At 31.3% G+C, this 18,693-nt stretch overlaps 1 protein-coding gene across 7 annotated transcripts in view; it reads left to right on the top strand.

Annotated features, from left to right (window-relative positions):
* The window catches only part of DMXL1 (Dmx like 1), a 140,481-nt gene that overhangs the window by 12,131 nt on the left and 109,657 nt on the right, over nt 1–18,693 (top strand). For all 7 annotated transcript variants that reach the window (XM_074281529.1, XM_074281528.1, XM_074281527.1 and 4 more), the window contains exons 2-8: nt 246–371; nt 6,909–6,986; nt 8,742–8,820; nt 12,294–12,426; nt 13,710–13,776; nt 15,870–16,048; nt 18,404–18,593. In XM_074281529.1, the coding sequence (XP_074137630.1) occupies nt 246–371; nt 6,909–6,986; nt 8,742–8,820; nt 12,294–12,426; nt 13,710–13,776; nt 15,870–16,048; nt 18,404–18,593 (852 nt within the window). The remainder of the gene's footprint in view (nt 1–245; nt 372–6,908; nt 6,987–8,741; nt 8,821–12,293; nt 12,427–13,709; nt 13,777–15,869; nt 16,049–18,403; nt 18,594–18,693) is intronic.

Below are 18,693 nucleotides of genomic sequence, written 5' to 3'. Positions count from 1 at the left end.
TAAATCTAAATTGCTTTCCAGAAAAGTTGTATTGATTCACAGCTTTGCTAATAATGTATTACTGTCCTTGTCTTTACATATCCCATCCAACATTGACTCTGCTCGACTTTTCTCATCTTTGCCAATTTTCTGAGCATGGCAAAAATTTAAAAGCTCTTTTAATTCTTCAATTCTCTTTTTATTAATGATTTGAAACAACATATGGCTTATTAAGGTTCTTTTTAATATATATATTTTTTTTAAAGGCCTATGCTTCTGGATGTGATGTCGTAATACTGGGAAGTAACTTTGAAAGATTACAGATAATCCCTGGAGCTAAGCATGGGAACATTCAAGTAGGATGCGTTGATTGTTCAATGCAACAAGGCAAGGTATGTATAAAAAGTATAAAAACTTTGAATTTATTATTGGCATGTTTTGTAAGTTAGTAGCTTCAGAAACACATATCTTATTGCTCTGATGCTTAACTTTACATGCAAGTCTATTGTATAAGAAAAATTCTTTGTCTGATTGGAATTAATTTGAATGCTTAGAAATGAATGAATGACCTATTTGTTTATAATTGTGTTATGGTTACCCTCTCTGAGTTGTAGAGAGAAATAATACTTTATGTTTGAATATCCACTGACTAGGTATAAGATAAATATTATAAAAATGAATTTTTATTTTAGAAATAAGAAATGACTTTAGCCCTTTACTAAAAAGAATATCAAAGGCAGCAAGATGAAGTGTATGGAGAAACCATCTTGAAGTTAGTATGGTCTAGCAAATTCTGCCTCTGATAAATATCTGGCTGTGTAATCCCAGGCAGGTCACATAGCTTTTAAGTTTTGTAGATAATTCTCTAAGATTATGTTATAGAAATGTTGCCTACCTTCACTGACAGAATGAATTAATTAACCTGATAAGGTTCTTTATACCAAAGAAATCATGGACCCCTCAGTCAATGTCAAGTATTTGTAAAACATCACTTGTGTTAGCTATTGAGCTAGGCTCTGGAGATAAACTGCAAATAATGAAACAATCCTTAGTCTACACTGAGTTTATATTCTAATGTATTAATATATTAGAATATATAGAATAATATATATAGAATAATATATTCTAATTGAGGAGACATTAAGTGCATTAGTATGAAGTTAATAAATACAAATGTACAAAATAGTTAAATATAAAATAATTCAGGAGAGAAGGCACTAGAAGATCTTTAACTTTTTTTTTTTTTTTTTGCTGAGGCAATTGGAGTTAAGTGACTTGCCCAGGGTCATACCCAGCTAGGAAGTGTTAAAGTGTCTGAGGGCATATTTGAACTCAGGTCCTCCTGACTTCAGGGCTGGTGCTTTATCCATTGCACTACCTAGTTGCCCTTTTAACTGCATTTTAAAGGAAGAGAAAGACATTGAAGGGGAGTTAAGGAAGGAGAGTACATTCCAGGAATGGGGGGTAGACTATCCAAAAGTACAAAAAAGGGAGATGAAGTGTTGTGATTAAAAGCTAGTTTTGCTAAATCTTTAAAAGTATAAGACAAAGAGTTAACATCCTTCAAGGCTGGAATGGTAGATTGTGGATAATTGGTATAGGATTTTAAAGCTGTAAGGACCACACTTGTCAGGTAATGCAAAATACTATAATTTTACTTGGAAATAAAAATTTTCTTTGCCTTATGGATAAAATATACATATATGCAAATATCAATTGTGCCAATTTAGTCTTTCTAATGTTAAAAGCTAATTTGTGGAGTCTCTATTTTATTCTAGAGACAGTAAGAAACCACTGGAATTAGCTGAGTTTGGGCATCACATAGTCATATTGACACTTAAGAAAAATTACTTTGGTATCATGGTTAGGATGGTGAGAGTCTTGAGTCCTAGAAATCAGTTAAAAGACTATTATGATAATCTAGATAAGAGGTGTTGGTGGGCTGAACTAAAGTGGTAGCTGTTAGAGTGGAAAAAAGAGGTCAGATGTGAGAAATCATAAAAAGGTAAAAAGAGCAAGATTTGGCAGCTACTTGGATATATGGGATAAGGGAGAGTGAGACACTGAGGATCATACCAAAGTTATAAACATTGAAGTCCAGGAGGACTTGAATTAGAAATAAGGAAGTTTGGAAAAAAGGAGATTTAAGGATGAAAGTAATGAATTTAGTTTTGGATATGTTGGTTTTAAAATGCCTTTGGAGCATCTAGTTTGAAATGTCCAATAGTTTCTGTGGATACAAAAACAAAGAATAAATTATCAACTCTTTCCAGGAAGATTTCATTCTAATGGATATATATTTTCATACATTGAATTATATTATTTTAAAAGGCTAATAAATATTAGTATATGGTAGTTAAATACAAAATAGTTTGAGAAAGACACAAGAAATTGAAGGAATCAAGAAATATTGTGGAAAAGATAGTGCTTAAGTTGTGTCTTTAAGGAAGAGAAGGGAGCAACTAGGTGGCACAGTGGATAGAGTACCAGCCTTGAATTCAGGAGGACCCGAGTTCAAATCTGGTCTAAGACACTAAATACTTCCTAGCTGTGTGACCCTGGGCAAGTCACTTAACCCCACCCTGGGGGGGGGGGGAGAAAGAGAAGACTTTTTAAGCATAGGCAAGAAAGGAGTGCATTCTAGTCATGGAGGATGGATATGGTCAATACAAAATCATGGAGAGGAGAAATAAAAAGCCATTGTATAAAAAAGAGACCAGCTTGACTAAATTACAGAATACAATCAGACTGAAAAAGTTGGGGCTGGGTTTTAAAGGATGTCAAAAGCTAAGAGTTTTTTGTTATTTATCCTAGTTAGCTATTAGAGTTGATTGAATAAGAAAATCACATGTTCAGATCTCTGAATATGGAATAATATTTTGGTAGCAGAATGTATAGGTTATTTGGATAGTGAGAGATTTGAGTCAAGGAGATTTAAGAGATCATTGCAATGAAAGATGATGAAAGCCTAAATTAAAATGATAGCTTTGTGAGTAGAACCAAATAGTTGTATGCAAGAAGTTATGGAGGTAAAAACAGCATGATCTAGCAACTGATTAGATATGTTAGATGTTAGAAAGTTAGGAGTTGAGATTACAAGTATAAGCTGTTGGAAAAATGGTGATAGTCTCCAAGGAAAAGAAAAGGAGGGAGGATTTGGGGAGAGGGAGAGAGGGAGAGAGAATGGCAGATTTAGATATATTTGGTTTAATGTATCTCTAGGATATCCAGTTTGAAATGTCCAAAAGGCAGTTAGTAGTATGAGACAGAAGCTCAGAGGAGTAACTTTGGGCTGGATATATATAAATCTAGGTATTACCTGCATAGAGGTGATAATTAAACTCATGAGATTTGATAAGTTTATCAAGAAAGAGCGGGGTGAGGATTCTTAACTTGAAATCTGTGAACTTGTTTTTAAATATTTTTAATATGATTGCTTTCCTTCATAATTCTCTGCATTTTATTTTATGAATTTGAAAACATTATTCTGGGAAAGATCCCAGACTGCCAGAAAGGTTTATAATATGCACAAATATTTAAGAACTGATATGGAGAAGAAAAGAGGACCAGGACAACACATTGGGAAGCCACAATTAGGAAGTGTGATGTAATTGAAAAACTAGGAAAGAGACTGAGGAGACAGGTGAACCAAGAATGAATACTGTCATGAAATTCCAGAGAAGAAAGCATATCTAGAAGAAGGAGAAGATATTCAACAGTGTCAAATGCAGCAGTTTAGAGAAATTAGGACCACAGAAGTTCATTATCTTCGTGACCTTAAGTTAATCATTTAGTCTTTCTGGTCCTGGATTTACTGCTTCATCTAAAAAATGAAAGAGTTGCATTAAATACTTTCTAAGTTCTTTTATTTTTAGATGCATGATTCTATAATGCTCAGATATTTGTTTTTCATTCTTTTTTTTTCAGTAGTGTCTGATTCTACATGATTTCATTTGGGATTTTCTTGTCCGAAATACTAGAGAGATTTGCTATTCCTTTTCCAGCTCGTTTTATACATGAGGAATTGAGGCAAACAAGATTTGTCCAAGATCACACAGCTAGTATGTGTCTAGGCCAGATTTGAACTCATCAAGTTGAGTTTTCCTAATTCTAGGCCTGATACTCTATTCACAGCACTGCCAGCTACTCCATGACCCTAAATATAAAGTCATAAAATAATGCCATAAAATGTCAGATAATATTATTAAGGATGACTAAGCCCTGGGAAATTGATTCAGATGCCCCATACTCACCTAAAACTTGCTTATGTTAATTTTCAAAGGTAGGACATTTCATTAATAGGACAGTCAATTGGGGACCCAAATGAGACCAAACAAAACCAAATGAAAATTTTTTTAGCAAATGTGTGGAATCAGCACAAAAAAGATACTTTAAAGAAGAAGTCTCTTTGTTAAGGTCCTCTTTTTTTTTTTAATTTTTAAAATTAATTTTATAATTATAACATTTTTTGACAGTACATACGCATAGGTAATTTTTTACAGCATTATATCTTGTACTCCCTTCTGTTCCAAATTTTCCCCTCCTTCCCTCCACCCCCTCGCCTAGATGGCAGGCATTCCCATACATATTAAAGCAGGTTACTGCACCTTCATTTGTTGGTAGACTGTTTGCAACTGTCTCATCATTTTTGTTTGGTTTTATTTGATCATCTGTATATAACTGAAGCTTTTTCAGTTTGGGCATGGTAGAGAGGTTGGTATGCTATAACTATTTTAGATCTGACTCTGACCCACAGTCTGAAATTAGTATTTTCTTGGAAAAATAGAGGATAAGTCATAAGGTAGATATGACTCAGTTGTGAATGAAATATAAGTCATAAGTCAAATATGACTTGTCTGTATTGGTAAAAATAGAATAAATTGTTCATTTAGTATTAATTGATTCAGGAAACTTGTCATTTAAGTCCATGTTATATATTGAAGAAATATAAATTTCATATATTAAACATTTTTCTTTCTTTCTTTCTTTTTTTTTTTTCTGAGGCTGGGGTTAAGTGACTTGCCCAGGATAACATAGCTAGGAAGAGTTAAGTGTCTGAGACCAGATTTGAACTCAGGTCCTCCTGAATTCAAGGCTGGTGCTCTATCCACTGTGCCACCTAGCTGCCCCCCCTTCCCCCCCCGCAAAATTTTTCATTTTACTTATTTTTCTTTAGACTTTTGTAACTTTCACCCAATTCTTTTCGGCAATTTCAGGCCATTCTGATTTGCATAGCATGAATTATGTACATTAACTTGTATTTTGATAGAAATTTTTTTTTACTTTATGTAAAATTTAATGCACTTAATGCAGTTGAAAGAAGAAAGTAAAATTTCAGTTTCAGAGAAATTACTTTATCAGAAGTAAATGAAAGTAGGAAAAGATATATTGAGTAAATATTGGTACAAAACAAAGATAAACACATTTTGTGTAATTTCAAAGTTTCATTTGTTTCTCTTATAGATTTAAAATTTCAGGTTTTAAGAGGTCAAAGGATTGGATAGGGACCCAGGATAGTTCAATGTGAATACTTTTCTGGGATTTTGAATCTCTCAGAATAGGATAGTCATGTAGAATCTAGAGGTTTGATTAATTTATGGAGTTTCAAATTTGGGAAGGAACAGTTTATCAAGGCAATTTCTTATGTGGAAAAATGAAGGCACTGGCTTATATCTCTAGATGACTAGCTGTGTGAACTTTAGACAATCCCTTCATCTCACTGGCCTTTGGTTTCCATCTTTTGTAAAATGAAGAGGAAAAGTCTCTGAAATTCATTGGCTGTGAATGCTGGAGACTGCCACTAACTGTGTCCTTGAACAGAGGATTTCTTAAGACTTCAGTTCTGTGAGAAAAATGAGAGAATTGTGTTATATGATTTCTAAGGTCCTTTGTAAACTCCACTTTTGTGGCATCTTAAAGGAAGATACCTCTGGAAATGAATTGCTTCATTTTAAAAGAAAGAAATATTCAAGGGGTGGTTTAAAAAATACCAAACCATGTATGAGCTTTGATTTATGCATTCAACCTGGTTTGAAATAAATTTATTTGGGAAAATAATAAACTAATAGTGTTATGTACTATACTCTAAAAACCATATTTCAGTCAGTAGTGATAGTAGTATTTGATCTGGGATTTAAAGCAATAAGAAAGGTTAGAGATTATTTAATTCAATTACTCCATTTTACAAATGCAGAAACTTAGACTCTGAGACCTTAAGGGATTTGCCTAAATTGCCATGAATAAAGTAAGCATCCGAGCTAGAAATGGAATCATGCTCTTCAGATTCTTTATCTAAGGAATATTATTCCATAATATTTCATAAAGTAGAATCAAGAAGAATGTTTGGATGGTATAGATATTATGAACTGGAAGCAATTTTAATTATGAGAGTGTTATTTTTAATTCTTTTTAAAATTTAATATTTTATTTTCCCTAATTACATGTAGACAATATTAACATTGTATTTTCCAAATTTTGACTTCTAAATTCTCTACCTCTCCTTTCACCTCTTCTTCCATTGAGAAGGCAAGCAATTTGACATAGTTATACATAAGCAATTATACAAAACACATTTACATGGAAGGCATGTGAAAAAAGAAACATAAGAAAAATAAAGAAAAAAGATGTTTCAATCTGCTATTCATATGCTACCAGTTCATTCTCTGAAGGTAGACAGCACTTTTAATCATTAAGCCTTTCGGAATTATCTTGAATCTTTGTATTGCTGAGAATAGCTAAATTGTTCATAATTGATCTTCATACTATATTATTGTATTGCACATGTAATTTTTAATTCCAAGAAAGCTTAGATATTTTTCTGCTGGAGAGTTATAGAGAAGAAAGCTACAAAAATTTTAGTGTTCTACATAAAAATGTAATTAGCATTTCTTTGTCATGATACATATTAAAATTAATTTTTCTACTTAAAGATTGCAGCATCATATGGAAATATTATCTGTGTTTTTGAGCCAGTTAACCTACTAAAACAAAAGAACACTTCTAATGTGGTAAGCAGTTTATTTATTTTTTTAAAAGGGATTTAAAATTTCTTTTTTATTGGAAGATTCTTTTCCTAATATTTTATGAATCACAGTGTCTAAATCAATATTTAGGAAAATAATAACAAATAAGATCTGGATTTCTGCATTGTTAAAGGTATATTAAGCATTTTCTTAAGTATATTTTACTGCAATTATAAACCAGTTCAGATGAACTATCTTGAAATTATTTTGATTTTAGTGATTCTTTGCTTATTTTATTGGTAAGCATTTGAATACTTGAACTAAAATTTAGCAATAAGCTATACAATAATTGCATTTTCATTTCTACTTTTATGAAATCTTCAAAGGTACATAGTAAATCTATGTACCTTTGAAATGTTTAATACATATCCATGTTTCTTTCTTTTTGTCTTTAATATAGTTGTAATTAGTTATGAACAGTTTTTGTTTCCTGTAGGCTTCAAAGTATAGTACAAAAAATTGTGCAATGGCCTTTAAAAAATAAACAATCAGAACTGTAACAAAAAGAACTGGGATTATTAGCTGACTTCAGGAATATATGTAATAATTTTATGAATAAAAAGGATGACAGATCACTAAGTGATCAGTTGTTTGTTTGTTTGTTTTCCCCTAACTCCCTTCAGGATGAAACTTAAGATTTCCAAAATAGCATAAAGTGTCATTGTCAGATAAAATAATAATGTTTGCATATTTACACAAGACTTTATTCTTTTCAAATTACTTTATTCAGTATCTCATTAGCTGATATTAATTCCATCTTGAGGAAACTGAGATTTAGAAAAGTTTAATGAGTTGCCTAAGATCATGCACCTAATTTGTGACAGACCTTAGACTGGAATCCAAGTCTTTTTATTCCTAGATCATTGGTCTTTCTAACATACAACATGACAGAAGAATTAAATAATTAAAAACTAATACAGACATTTAAAAATTATTTCACTAAAGTTTAAAGCAAAAGAAGCATTCATCACGTTATCTTTCTCTGCACATAATTGGGGATTCTGATAGTAATTATGAAAGCTTGGGGGGAAAAAACAATTACTTTATTGGAGAAATAGTTTAGACTTCAGAAGTGGCAATAAATGTACATGTAATAGAGAATGGAAGGAAACTGATTAGAAGAAAGTCTCAGGGAAATATTTAAGTCCTCACAAAAAAAGCAGTATCACTTGATCTATCTAGTACAAAGATCTACTTTGTTGCTGTAGATCTTAAAGTGTTCTTCTATAAATGAGAAATCTTAAATTAAATTTTCACAACTTCTCTTATTCTGGATTCTATTTTTAAATTATATTAATTCTAATCTTAGAGTCTCTTGGTGATGAATTATAACTTAAGATCACAGAGATGATTAACAATTTTAGATGTCCATTAAACAAATGAACATTAGTATAATAAAATCAGTGTCTAAATGTGAGGTAGTTTAAGAGAATAGTGCCCAAAGGATTAAGTACGTTTGTTCAATATTTGGTTGTTTCTATCATGAGCATGGAATTAATGGTATGGAGTTTGTAATTTGGAGGCAAGTAATTTGAAGGAAAGATGGTTGAGCTATTGGGAGTAGGCCATATTTATACCAATTTCCTTCATCTCATTTACTTATGACTAACTGAATTATTTGAACTTCCCTTCTTTGCAAATGATTCCATGCAATGGAAATAAGCAACAAATTTATACATTTATTACAGAGTGGGAAAAGGTGCTGATAATGCTCATCTTAATCATTATTTTTAATTTTAGGAATTATATAATCAGTGGCAGAAAAGTGGCCAATTTTTTCTGGATTCCATAGCACACAATATAACTTGGGATCCCACAGGTAAGAAAACATCATTAAATAAAACATGATATTTTGCCTAGTTATGAGAAGAGTATCACATGATACTCTTCTCATATTAAATTTTAATTTGCTAACATTTCAACTTGAGAAATTTCCTGATATTCTAAATAACAGATCTTTGCAACATTGCTTGAGTTTCCATTTATGTTCCATAAATTGATATGTAATTTTTTAGAGAAATCATAAAAAGTATTATCATTATTTTAATTGTAGAATTGTAGAAAGGATAGGCCAATGACCCATCATGTTTCATTGTGTTGACTGTAACAATGCTTTTAAATCAAAGGATACTTAAACTCTTATTTAAACAATAGTATTAAAAAGGAATAAACATTTTTAAAAATATATTTGATGATGGATTTCAATCTATATACAGTAACTATTGGTAATCTTCTTAATCTTAGTTTATTTAACCTTCAGTATAAAAAAGGTTGATAATCCTATGTTTGGCTTCAGAATATACAATAATTTAATAAACATTAAAACTTTAAAAGTACAGAGGATTCTGAAAAGTACTGAGGTGAGAAAAAGTGAAGAACAATAATATAGAATAAATATAGAAATAAAATAGAATAAATATAGAAAGTACAATCATACCAACTTGAGGAAGTCTTTGAATTTGAACTTTATTTGTTAGGCAGTAGTGAGCACCTGCAGGTTTTTGAGCAGATGAGAGATATATGCAAGTCTATGAATTAGGTACATTAATGTGACAGCAGTAAGAAGGATGGTTTGGATGGGAGGCAGAAAAGAGGCAGGATAGTATGTTAGCAAGTTAATATTGTAATTCAGGTAGATGGTAATAATTCTAGAGTAGCAATCGTGGAAATAGAAGTAGAGAATAAATGTGAGGGATAATTAATATATTGTAGAATTAACAAAACTTGGAAATGTATTAGATATAAGGTAAGGGAAAAATTAAAGATAACAAAGATTTCAAATATAGACTATAAAATGTGGTGTTCCTTAAAGAATGTAAAATAAAGAGGAACAGGAATAGAAGGAAAGCTAGTATATAAGTTTTTTGTTTGTTTGAGGTGCCAGTGGAATATCCATGGAAAAATATTGGTATTTGATAATATGCATGTCTAGGGCTTGGGCTTGTTGGTTATGGCTAGAGATTTAGTTTATTTATTTATTTATTCATTTATTTTAAAACAATAAATATAACTGTTTTAGTTATTATCAAACTGCATCCTCATCATTGCTATCACAGTTACTGTTATCTTGCCTGAAGGAAGGTTGTCCGTGCATCAAACTTTTACTCATTATCTGCTCCAGTTTTCAATGTGAAATTATACAGTATGAAAGATGTCCACATCTTTCTAAGATTATTACTAATTTTGGTTAAAGAAAGCAAGAACTACATTACTTTGAGACCCAAGCAGATCATTAACTCCTTTTCTAGTTCTATTTTAGCCTATACTAGTCTACACTAAACATATTTTAATAGAAATATAAAAAAATTCTCCACCTTATCCCAAATCTTCTTAGTCTCAGCAAAATTTATAAACATCACCCTACCCAACTCTCCCAAGAAGACAATTTTAATTATTCTGCTTTCTTGAAAATGGTACTTAACAGTTCTCTAGTTCAGAATTCAGAACTTTCACACCTTTAAAAGAGCATATAAAAGGACAAGCCTACTGGAAGCTCCAGGAGATTCAGAGTCAAGATTTGGTCCAACTTTCATCTTTGTGCTTGTTGGAGACATTCAGACAAGAACTCTCAGGAACCAAGGAGAGAGAGATAGGCCTCTATTAAAGCTAACCAAGCCCAGGAAAAGATTCAGGACTTTGAAGGACATAATAAAGGATCTGAACTTTTGGGATTATTGAACTGAACTGAAACTAAGGCTGCCTCCAGAAGCTCCTCAAGAAACCTGCTCCAATGGAGGAGGAAGGAGTTTGTGTCCAAGGGAGAACTAGAGACCATTATTGATCACAAAATAGAACATTTTGATTACACCAAATTAAAAAGTTTCTGCACAAACAAAACTAATGCAAACAAGATTAGAAGGGAAGTAACAAATTGGGAAAAAATTTTTACAGTTAAAGGTTCTGATAAAGGCCTCATCTCCAAAATATACAGAGAATTGACTTTAATCTATAAGAAATCAAGCCATTCTCCAATTGATAAATGGTCAAAGGATATGAACAGACAATTTTCAGATGATGAAATTAAAACTATTTCCACTCATATGAAAGAGTGTTCCAAATCACTATTGATCAGAGAAATGCAAATTAAGACAACTCTGAGGTATCATTACACACCTGTCAGATTGGCTAAGATGACAGGAACAAATAACGATGAATGTTGGAGGGGCTGTGGGAAAACTGGGACACTGATGCATTGTTGGTGGAGTTGTGAAAGAATCCAACCATTCTGGAGAGCAATCTGGAATTATGCCCAAAAAGTTATCAAAATGTGCATACCCTTTGACCCAGCCATACTACTACTGGGCTTATACCCCAAGGAACTACTAAAGAAGGGAAAGGGTCCTGTATGTGCCAAAATGTTTGTGGCAGCCCTTTTCATAGTGGCTAGAAGCTGGAAGATGAATGGATGTCCATCAATTGGAGAATGGTTGGGTAAACTATGGTATATGAATGTTATGGAATATTATTGTTCTATAAGAAATGGCCAACAGGAGAAATACAGAGAGGCTTGGAGAGACTTACATCAACTGATGCTGAGTGAAACGAGCAGAACCAGAAGATCATTATACACTTCAACAATGATACTGTACGAGGATGTATGCTGATGGAAGTGGATTTCTTCAACATAGAGAAGAGCTAATCCAATTCCAATTGATTAATGATGGAAAGAACCAGCTACATCCAGAAAAGGAACAATGGGAAATGAATGTAAACTGTTATTTTTACCTTCTGAATCCAATTCTTCCTGTGCAACAAAAAATTCGGTTCTACACACATATATTGTATCTAAATTATACTGTAATATATTTAACATATATAAGACTGCTTGCCATCTGGGGGAGGGGTTTGGGGGAGGAAGGGAAAAAATCTGAATAGAAGTAAGTGCAAGGGATAATGTTGTAAAAAATTACCCATGCATATGTACTGTCAAAAATGTTATAATTATAAAATAAAATAAAAATAAATATAAAAAAAAAAAAAAAAAAAAAAAAGAAACCTGCTCCAAGAAAACAATTATATATTTAGAGAAGAGAACATTTACAGAGTGATTTGAAGGTTAATGAGAGAGTAGAGGTTATAAAGGGACCAGTATTCTGGAAAAGACTTGCATGTGGAGTGATTTTCTTTGCCATGTGAGCCAGGAGTGAAGGAGATAGTGGTAAAAGTTATCTGCATGGTATAAAATGAGAAAGGGAAAAGAGTGTAGTGTAGAAGGAGGGGAAACCATGGAACATATTATAAAATACATGTAACATTATATAGAGAAAAAAATTATGCCTTGTATCATTTTAGGTAGTCGTCTTTTAACTGGTTCTAACTGTTTGCAACTTTGGTCAAATAATAACTCAGAAAAGCAGTGTGAAGATGAAAATTCTGAAAAAACAGATCTTAATTTTGGGGATTGGCGATGTATCTGGCACTGTAGGTAAGTAGCAAATAAAATCAGTTTTTAAATTACTTTAATATCATAGATTTATATAACTATAATTACAAGAGGTATCAGGTATTATTTATTTTCCAAAAAAGGAAAATTGAAAACTAGAGGAGCTATGATTTGACTAATGTCATAAAAGTAGTAAGTCAAAAGCTTTTCATAAATAAATGGCAAACAGCAGCAACAACAGTCTGAAGTAGGATTTGAACTCAGGACATCATTTGACTCCAGATGTAATGCTTTTTTTTTTTTCCCCACTTTACCACAATATATTTGAAAATGTTTGACAGCTCTTCCTTAATGTGTATATAATAATGTTACCTTCTTTAGTGTTAAATAAAAAAGGATTATCTATTTTCTATCTTGGATGGGGTAGGGTGAGAGTGGAGAAAGGAGAAATTGAGTAGATATGTAAAGCACAGCATAGAATTAGGAGATAAATTAATAGTAGAAAATGAGCTCAATCTTGATTTAAAAGAATATTATAAGTCTCGAAAAAGTGTCAAAGAAGATTTTTATCATGCCCATATCCAGGATTATACCAGATCAGTCAAATCCCATTAGGTAATTTGCCTTGGAAAACACTGCTATTATTATTGGTCAAAACTTAATGATGTTGGAAAAGATTTATAAAATTTTAGAAGTCTAGTCACCAACAGCTCTATTTTTGAAATTTCAGCTTTTTTGGGGGAGAAACCTATACTGTGGCCTACTTCTTAGAATCCAGCATTTAAAAGGGATGACTAGAAGCAAGTGTCACTATATTCTGGTCAGATGACATAGAAAATATTTTGTTCATTTCTGTATATGCCTATTCTATGTTTTAAAATAAATTCTACTATTCTGTATATTATATATGTATGTGTATATATGCATGTTTATATACACACACATATAAAAATTAGATCTCTATCCTTAAAATTTCCATCTTTAAAGCAATAATTCTTTATGCATTTTGTATTACAAATGTAGAATTACTGTAAAAATTTAATTTTTAAATCATCTTAGGTTTTAACTTATTTGATATCTCATTTTCTAAATCTAGAAGTTTTTTATTGGCTTATGTTTATAAAATGTTTATTTTATGAGAGAATATAGAAGTGAATTCTATATGAGAACAATACATGTTTGGGCATGGGAGTTTGAATTTTTCATCAGTAATTGAAATAGATTGCTCCAGTACAATATAGAAACATAGTACTGAAAGCTTTTTTTGGTTTTATTATTCTTGAAATGCTCAGAGTTATGATGATAGTTGTTTGTATATTTTGTAGAACAGCTTCTCAAGTTCATTTAATGAGATTTTCACCTGATGGAGAATTTTTTGCTACTGCAGGAAAGGTAAATATTAAAACTTCTGATAGTATGTTGTTTTAATTTTATTTTATTTAGGTAACTAAATGCTACCACTACTTGTTCATTATTGAAAATTTAAGAAGAGCAAAACGAAAATACCTTAAAAGGGTGGTAGTGCAATAATTGTATCCAGGTATAAATACTTATAAATATTACATATAAATATAAATAAAACTTGGATCCTGAGTTTGATATAGGTATCAAATTTTGATTCAGATATATTTTTGAAATTTTTTTTGCATCTGATGGTTATTTAATTGCATGGAAAATTATGTAAATATTAATATATATTTTACATAATTTTATCAACTTCATATAACTTTCCTTAATAGTTATAAACTTTCCAAAGCTTCCAACTCCTTAAACATTAGAAATTTGTTCCCATGAATGAATGATGCTTTATTATTTCAGAAGAATGAATAGGAGAAAAGTCTTTTATTTCATGTTGTACAGTGGAAAGAGCAGTTAACATAGAGAAAAAAGACATGATTCAAATTCTGACCTCACTGTTTATTAGCCAGGGGATCTCTAGTTTCTGATATGACCATAATCTCTTGACTTGCCATTTCTCCTTCTGCCTTTCTTACCAAAGCCCCACTTTGACCTACAATCTCATATAACTTAGTTTTCTTCCAGGTCACCATCCTTGCACTAGTCACACTCTCCTTTATGAAGTACTACAACTCTATACTGTCCTTGAGTTACTTAATCCCCTTATATTGCCCATTATGCCTTATATAGCCTTCATCTTGTATCACTTCCATCATCTTCTGCCTTTGCAGGATACATTTGCTTTGACTAGGTTCACTTTAGTTTTTCTTAAAACTTTGATTGGATCTTCAATGTTGCTAGACCATACTAATACATTTCCCTTTTCAACTTATTGCATTTTACAGGAAAAAAAATTGGCAATTTGCTTTGAATTCTTTCTAATGTATCTGTACTTTCTGGCAGCTAGATTGCCCAGTGAATAGAGCACTAGGCCAGGAATCAGGAAGACTCATTTTCTTGAGTTCTGGCCTCAGATAATTATTAGCTGGGTGACCCTGGGCAAGTCATTACCCTGTTTACCTCAGTTTCCTCATCTGTAAAATAAGCTTAAAAAGGAAATGGCAAACTATTTCAGGATCTCTGCCAAGAAAACTTCACTTAGACTTTACTCCCATCACAATCTCTTTAGTCCATTGGTTCTGGCTTCCTGGATATTTCATGAACAAAGCACTCTATTTTCTATGCTATTCCCCATGCTTGTAATGTTCTCCCTCCCCATCTCACCTGCTGAACTCCTTGTCTTCCTTTAAGACCCAACTAAAATGCCATCTTCTATGAGAAGCCTTTTTCAACCCCTCTTAATTCTAATTTTATTCTATATATAGCTTGTTTGTACTTATGTTTGCTTATTGTTTTCCCTACTACATTGTGAGCTCCTTGAGGTCAGGAGTCATCTTTTATCTCTTTGTATCTTCAATCCTTAGCACAGGGCCTGGCCCTTAGTAAATGCTTAATAAATGTTTATTTACTGTCTGATTGGGAAGCCATTTAATCTCTTTGGGCTTCAGTTTTTCTCATTTATAAAATGGGGATGAAATATTTTACCTTTTAGAATTGTGAAAAACAAATGAGGCCACTTATTAAGTATATAAACTGCAGACAGTTTCCATTCTAGATCAATAGAAGGAGATTGTTTCCTACAATGGAGTTATTATATGGATAAAATCTCAGGTCTAGTCCCAAAAGAGCAAATAAAGGTGCTCCTAAATCATAAAGCACATTATTAAACTATATTTATTACTTAGTTATCCTATTAATCTTAGTATTCATGCCATTAGCCATTATTTTTGGACTACCTTTTTTTTTTTTTTAAGACAAACCATTCTTTTAAAGAAAATTTTATAACTGATAGGAAACTGCATCTTAATAAAAGCATTTCAAAATGTAAAGACTTATAAGAAAATATTATTTTAGTTACTTACCAATATAGTTAATCTTTGATTCTATTCTAAAATGAATGAACCTCTTCTTTTTTGGTTGTTTATATAATTTGCTTTGCTTTTTTTTTTTTTTTTTTTCCTCTTTAGGATGACTGCCTTTTGAAAGTGTGGTATAATACAGACAGCTGGCGGTCTACAGTTACCTCTCAAGATAAAGGTCCAGAAAAACAAACACAAGGAGAAGTTGATTTTTCATTTGTTTACCTGGCACATCCTAGAGCTGTTAATGGATTTTCCTGGCGGAAGACTAGTAAATATATGCCTAGGTCAGTGATTAGTTGTTCAATGGTATGAAAACATTGTGAACAATGACTTCTTTGCTTACTTCTAGAAATACTATTAACTATAGAACTTCAGAAGCTGAGAAGATTTGAGTGCTCAAATAAATAGTGGGACTAATAATATTGACTAGACATTATATCAAGATTCATGACTCAATGAAAGGTTATTCTTTTTTTATTGACTTGTTAAAGAAAGATTTTCTTTGATTGAAATTAAGGCTTTCTCAAGAAATCTAGAATATAAATTCACTATAACTACATGATCACCACTCTTGATCAGCTGTCAGCAACTATTTTTCTTGATTTGTTTACTACTCCTCAATTAGTGAGATATAAGTAGTATTAGTGGTTGAGTTTTAAGACTTTGATAGAACAAATATGACTTATACAAAAGACTATGATGTAAAGGCTTTTGATTTTTTGCAATTTCTTAGGAATAATCTTCATATTATCTTCATGTTTCTTTATTCAATTAATCATTTAATTACTTATCAATTAATCATTCTTCACTTTTATCTGTATATTAGGTTTTGTGTGGACTCTCCAATTTTGTTTTTATATTTTTGATTTAATAATATGAATCAAGTTAAACATTTTTATGTACTAAATTGTCTTACAATTTCTTGGGTATCAGAATAAAAATTTCAAAAATTAAAGTTTTTCTTTAGGACATATAGTAATACTGACACATAGTTAGTACTATGCAGTTTTTTTTTTTCCTTTGTTTTCTGAGAAGATGTAGTTATATTTCTTTCCTATTTTCTGTTTACATTTTTCTTAATGCCTAGATTGCCATATATATATATATATATTTCTTTTTTTCTCCTATTTGGCTTTATGTCATAAAATAAAATATTCATAATCACCAAGTAAACATTTTATATGATTACTATAATAGAACTACAGTTCTGTTATTTTAAATCATTCAAACTGAAACTGGATATTCTTGGCATTTATACATCTTTTTTCAAATACATGAATTGAAATAAAAGTGAATGGGTTTTAATCCTTTTGGCTAATGCTGTTTTTTTAAGGATAAAAATAAACTATATTTATTGTAAAAATCAAGAAAATTGTTCAGAAAGTCTATCAAAGAAGTATATTTAATCCCCAAGCTATCTTTTATCCCATGTAGATCTTAAGGTCTTGTTTGGGATTAAATCTTTGCCTGGCCTAAAGTAGAGGTAAATAAAATTAACAGAAGTTGCTATGACAACCTCTCTGTTTCAAGATTCATATACTTGTTGTGTCTCAGTTATTCTAAAGTCTGTGGATCTCTAGGATATAGAATGTTTGCCTACCATTTTGATTTTCTACTTTGTTTTGCTGTTGCACATCTCCTGATCACTAGTTTGTATGAATTTTGGGCCACACTATATTTTCTTCAATATATTTGAGATATTTGTAAAGTGCTTAGCACAGTGTTTGTCACATGGCTGTTGCTTAGTAAGTTCCTCCTTTTTCCCTTCCTTCTTTCCAATTTGTAATGCGGTAATCTCACCAAGAGGAAAATAATATATGTTTGTAAAATATCATTTTAACTCTTAAAATAAAAATTTCCATATTTTGAGAGGGGAAAAAAGTATGTTTGTGTGTGTGTGTGTGTGTATATGTATTTGCAGTATTGTGTTACAGTATTATGTTTGTATTCATTGTAGAAAATGTCCAAAGATATGGTGTAACTACACTTAGTAAAAACCATAGAGCAAGAATAGATTTAAACCATAATTAATAACTAAAAAATAAGCAGTTTATTTTAAACCATAGTCTCTCAACATGGAGTCAATGGGCTCTCAGGATTTCCACAGATAAGATTTTATGTAGGTTGGATCGGAAAAAAAAAACTTAAACATCTTCATTTTTTTCTAACTACCAACTGAAATTTAGCTTTCTTTCCATATAGAATTTTTAAAGAAAATATTATTCTGAGAAAGGGTCTATAGGTTTCACTAGACTATCAAGAATGCCTGATAAAACAGTAAAAAAGACAAACTATATTTAGAAAATGTATATTTCTATTTGAACCATTTTCATATGAGACTGAGTTTCATTCAAGGCAGCATTAGTGATTATGCTCCCCAGATCATGAAACAGTTTTAGAAATCATGGTAGTTAGTTGCTGAATTAAAAATTCTAGAGACAAATACAATGGTATAAAAAGCTGTTGTATTGAATCAGAGGTTTCTTATATAATCAAGGTTGTAATCTTTTGAAGACATTAAATATTTACTATAAACCTTTCTTCATTGATAGCTGAACATATATTTAAGCAATAATAGATAATTTCCATGCTAATTTTCTGCATCAGATATGTATTTTCAATATTGCTTTCTTTCACAGGGCTTCTGTATGTAATGTATTGTTGACTTGCTGCAAAGATAATGTGTGCCGCTTATGGGTAGAGACTTTTTTACCAAATGATAGTCTCTTATATGAAGGAAACTACAACCATTGGACTGATTCAGTTAATTTAACAAATAACTTCAAGAGGAATGCTTCCAGTAAGGAAAGAGTTCAAAATGCTTTGGAAGTGAGTGCTGTGGTGTAGATGTCTCATTTTATTTTATTTTATTTAAAAAAAAATTTTTATTAATTTTATAATTTTTTTTGACAGTACATATGCATGGATA

Source organism: Sminthopsis crassicaudata, chromosome 1, assembly GCF_048593235.1.
Source record: "Sminthopsis crassicaudata isolate SCR6 chromosome 1, ASM4859323v1, whole genome shotgun sequence".
Lineage (NCBI taxonomy): Eukaryota > Metazoa > Chordata > Mammalia > Dasyuromorphia > Dasyuridae > Sminthopsis > Sminthopsis crassicaudata.
Note: the sequence above shows the minus strand (reverse complement) of the source record. Positions and strands in the feature narration are given on the sequence as shown.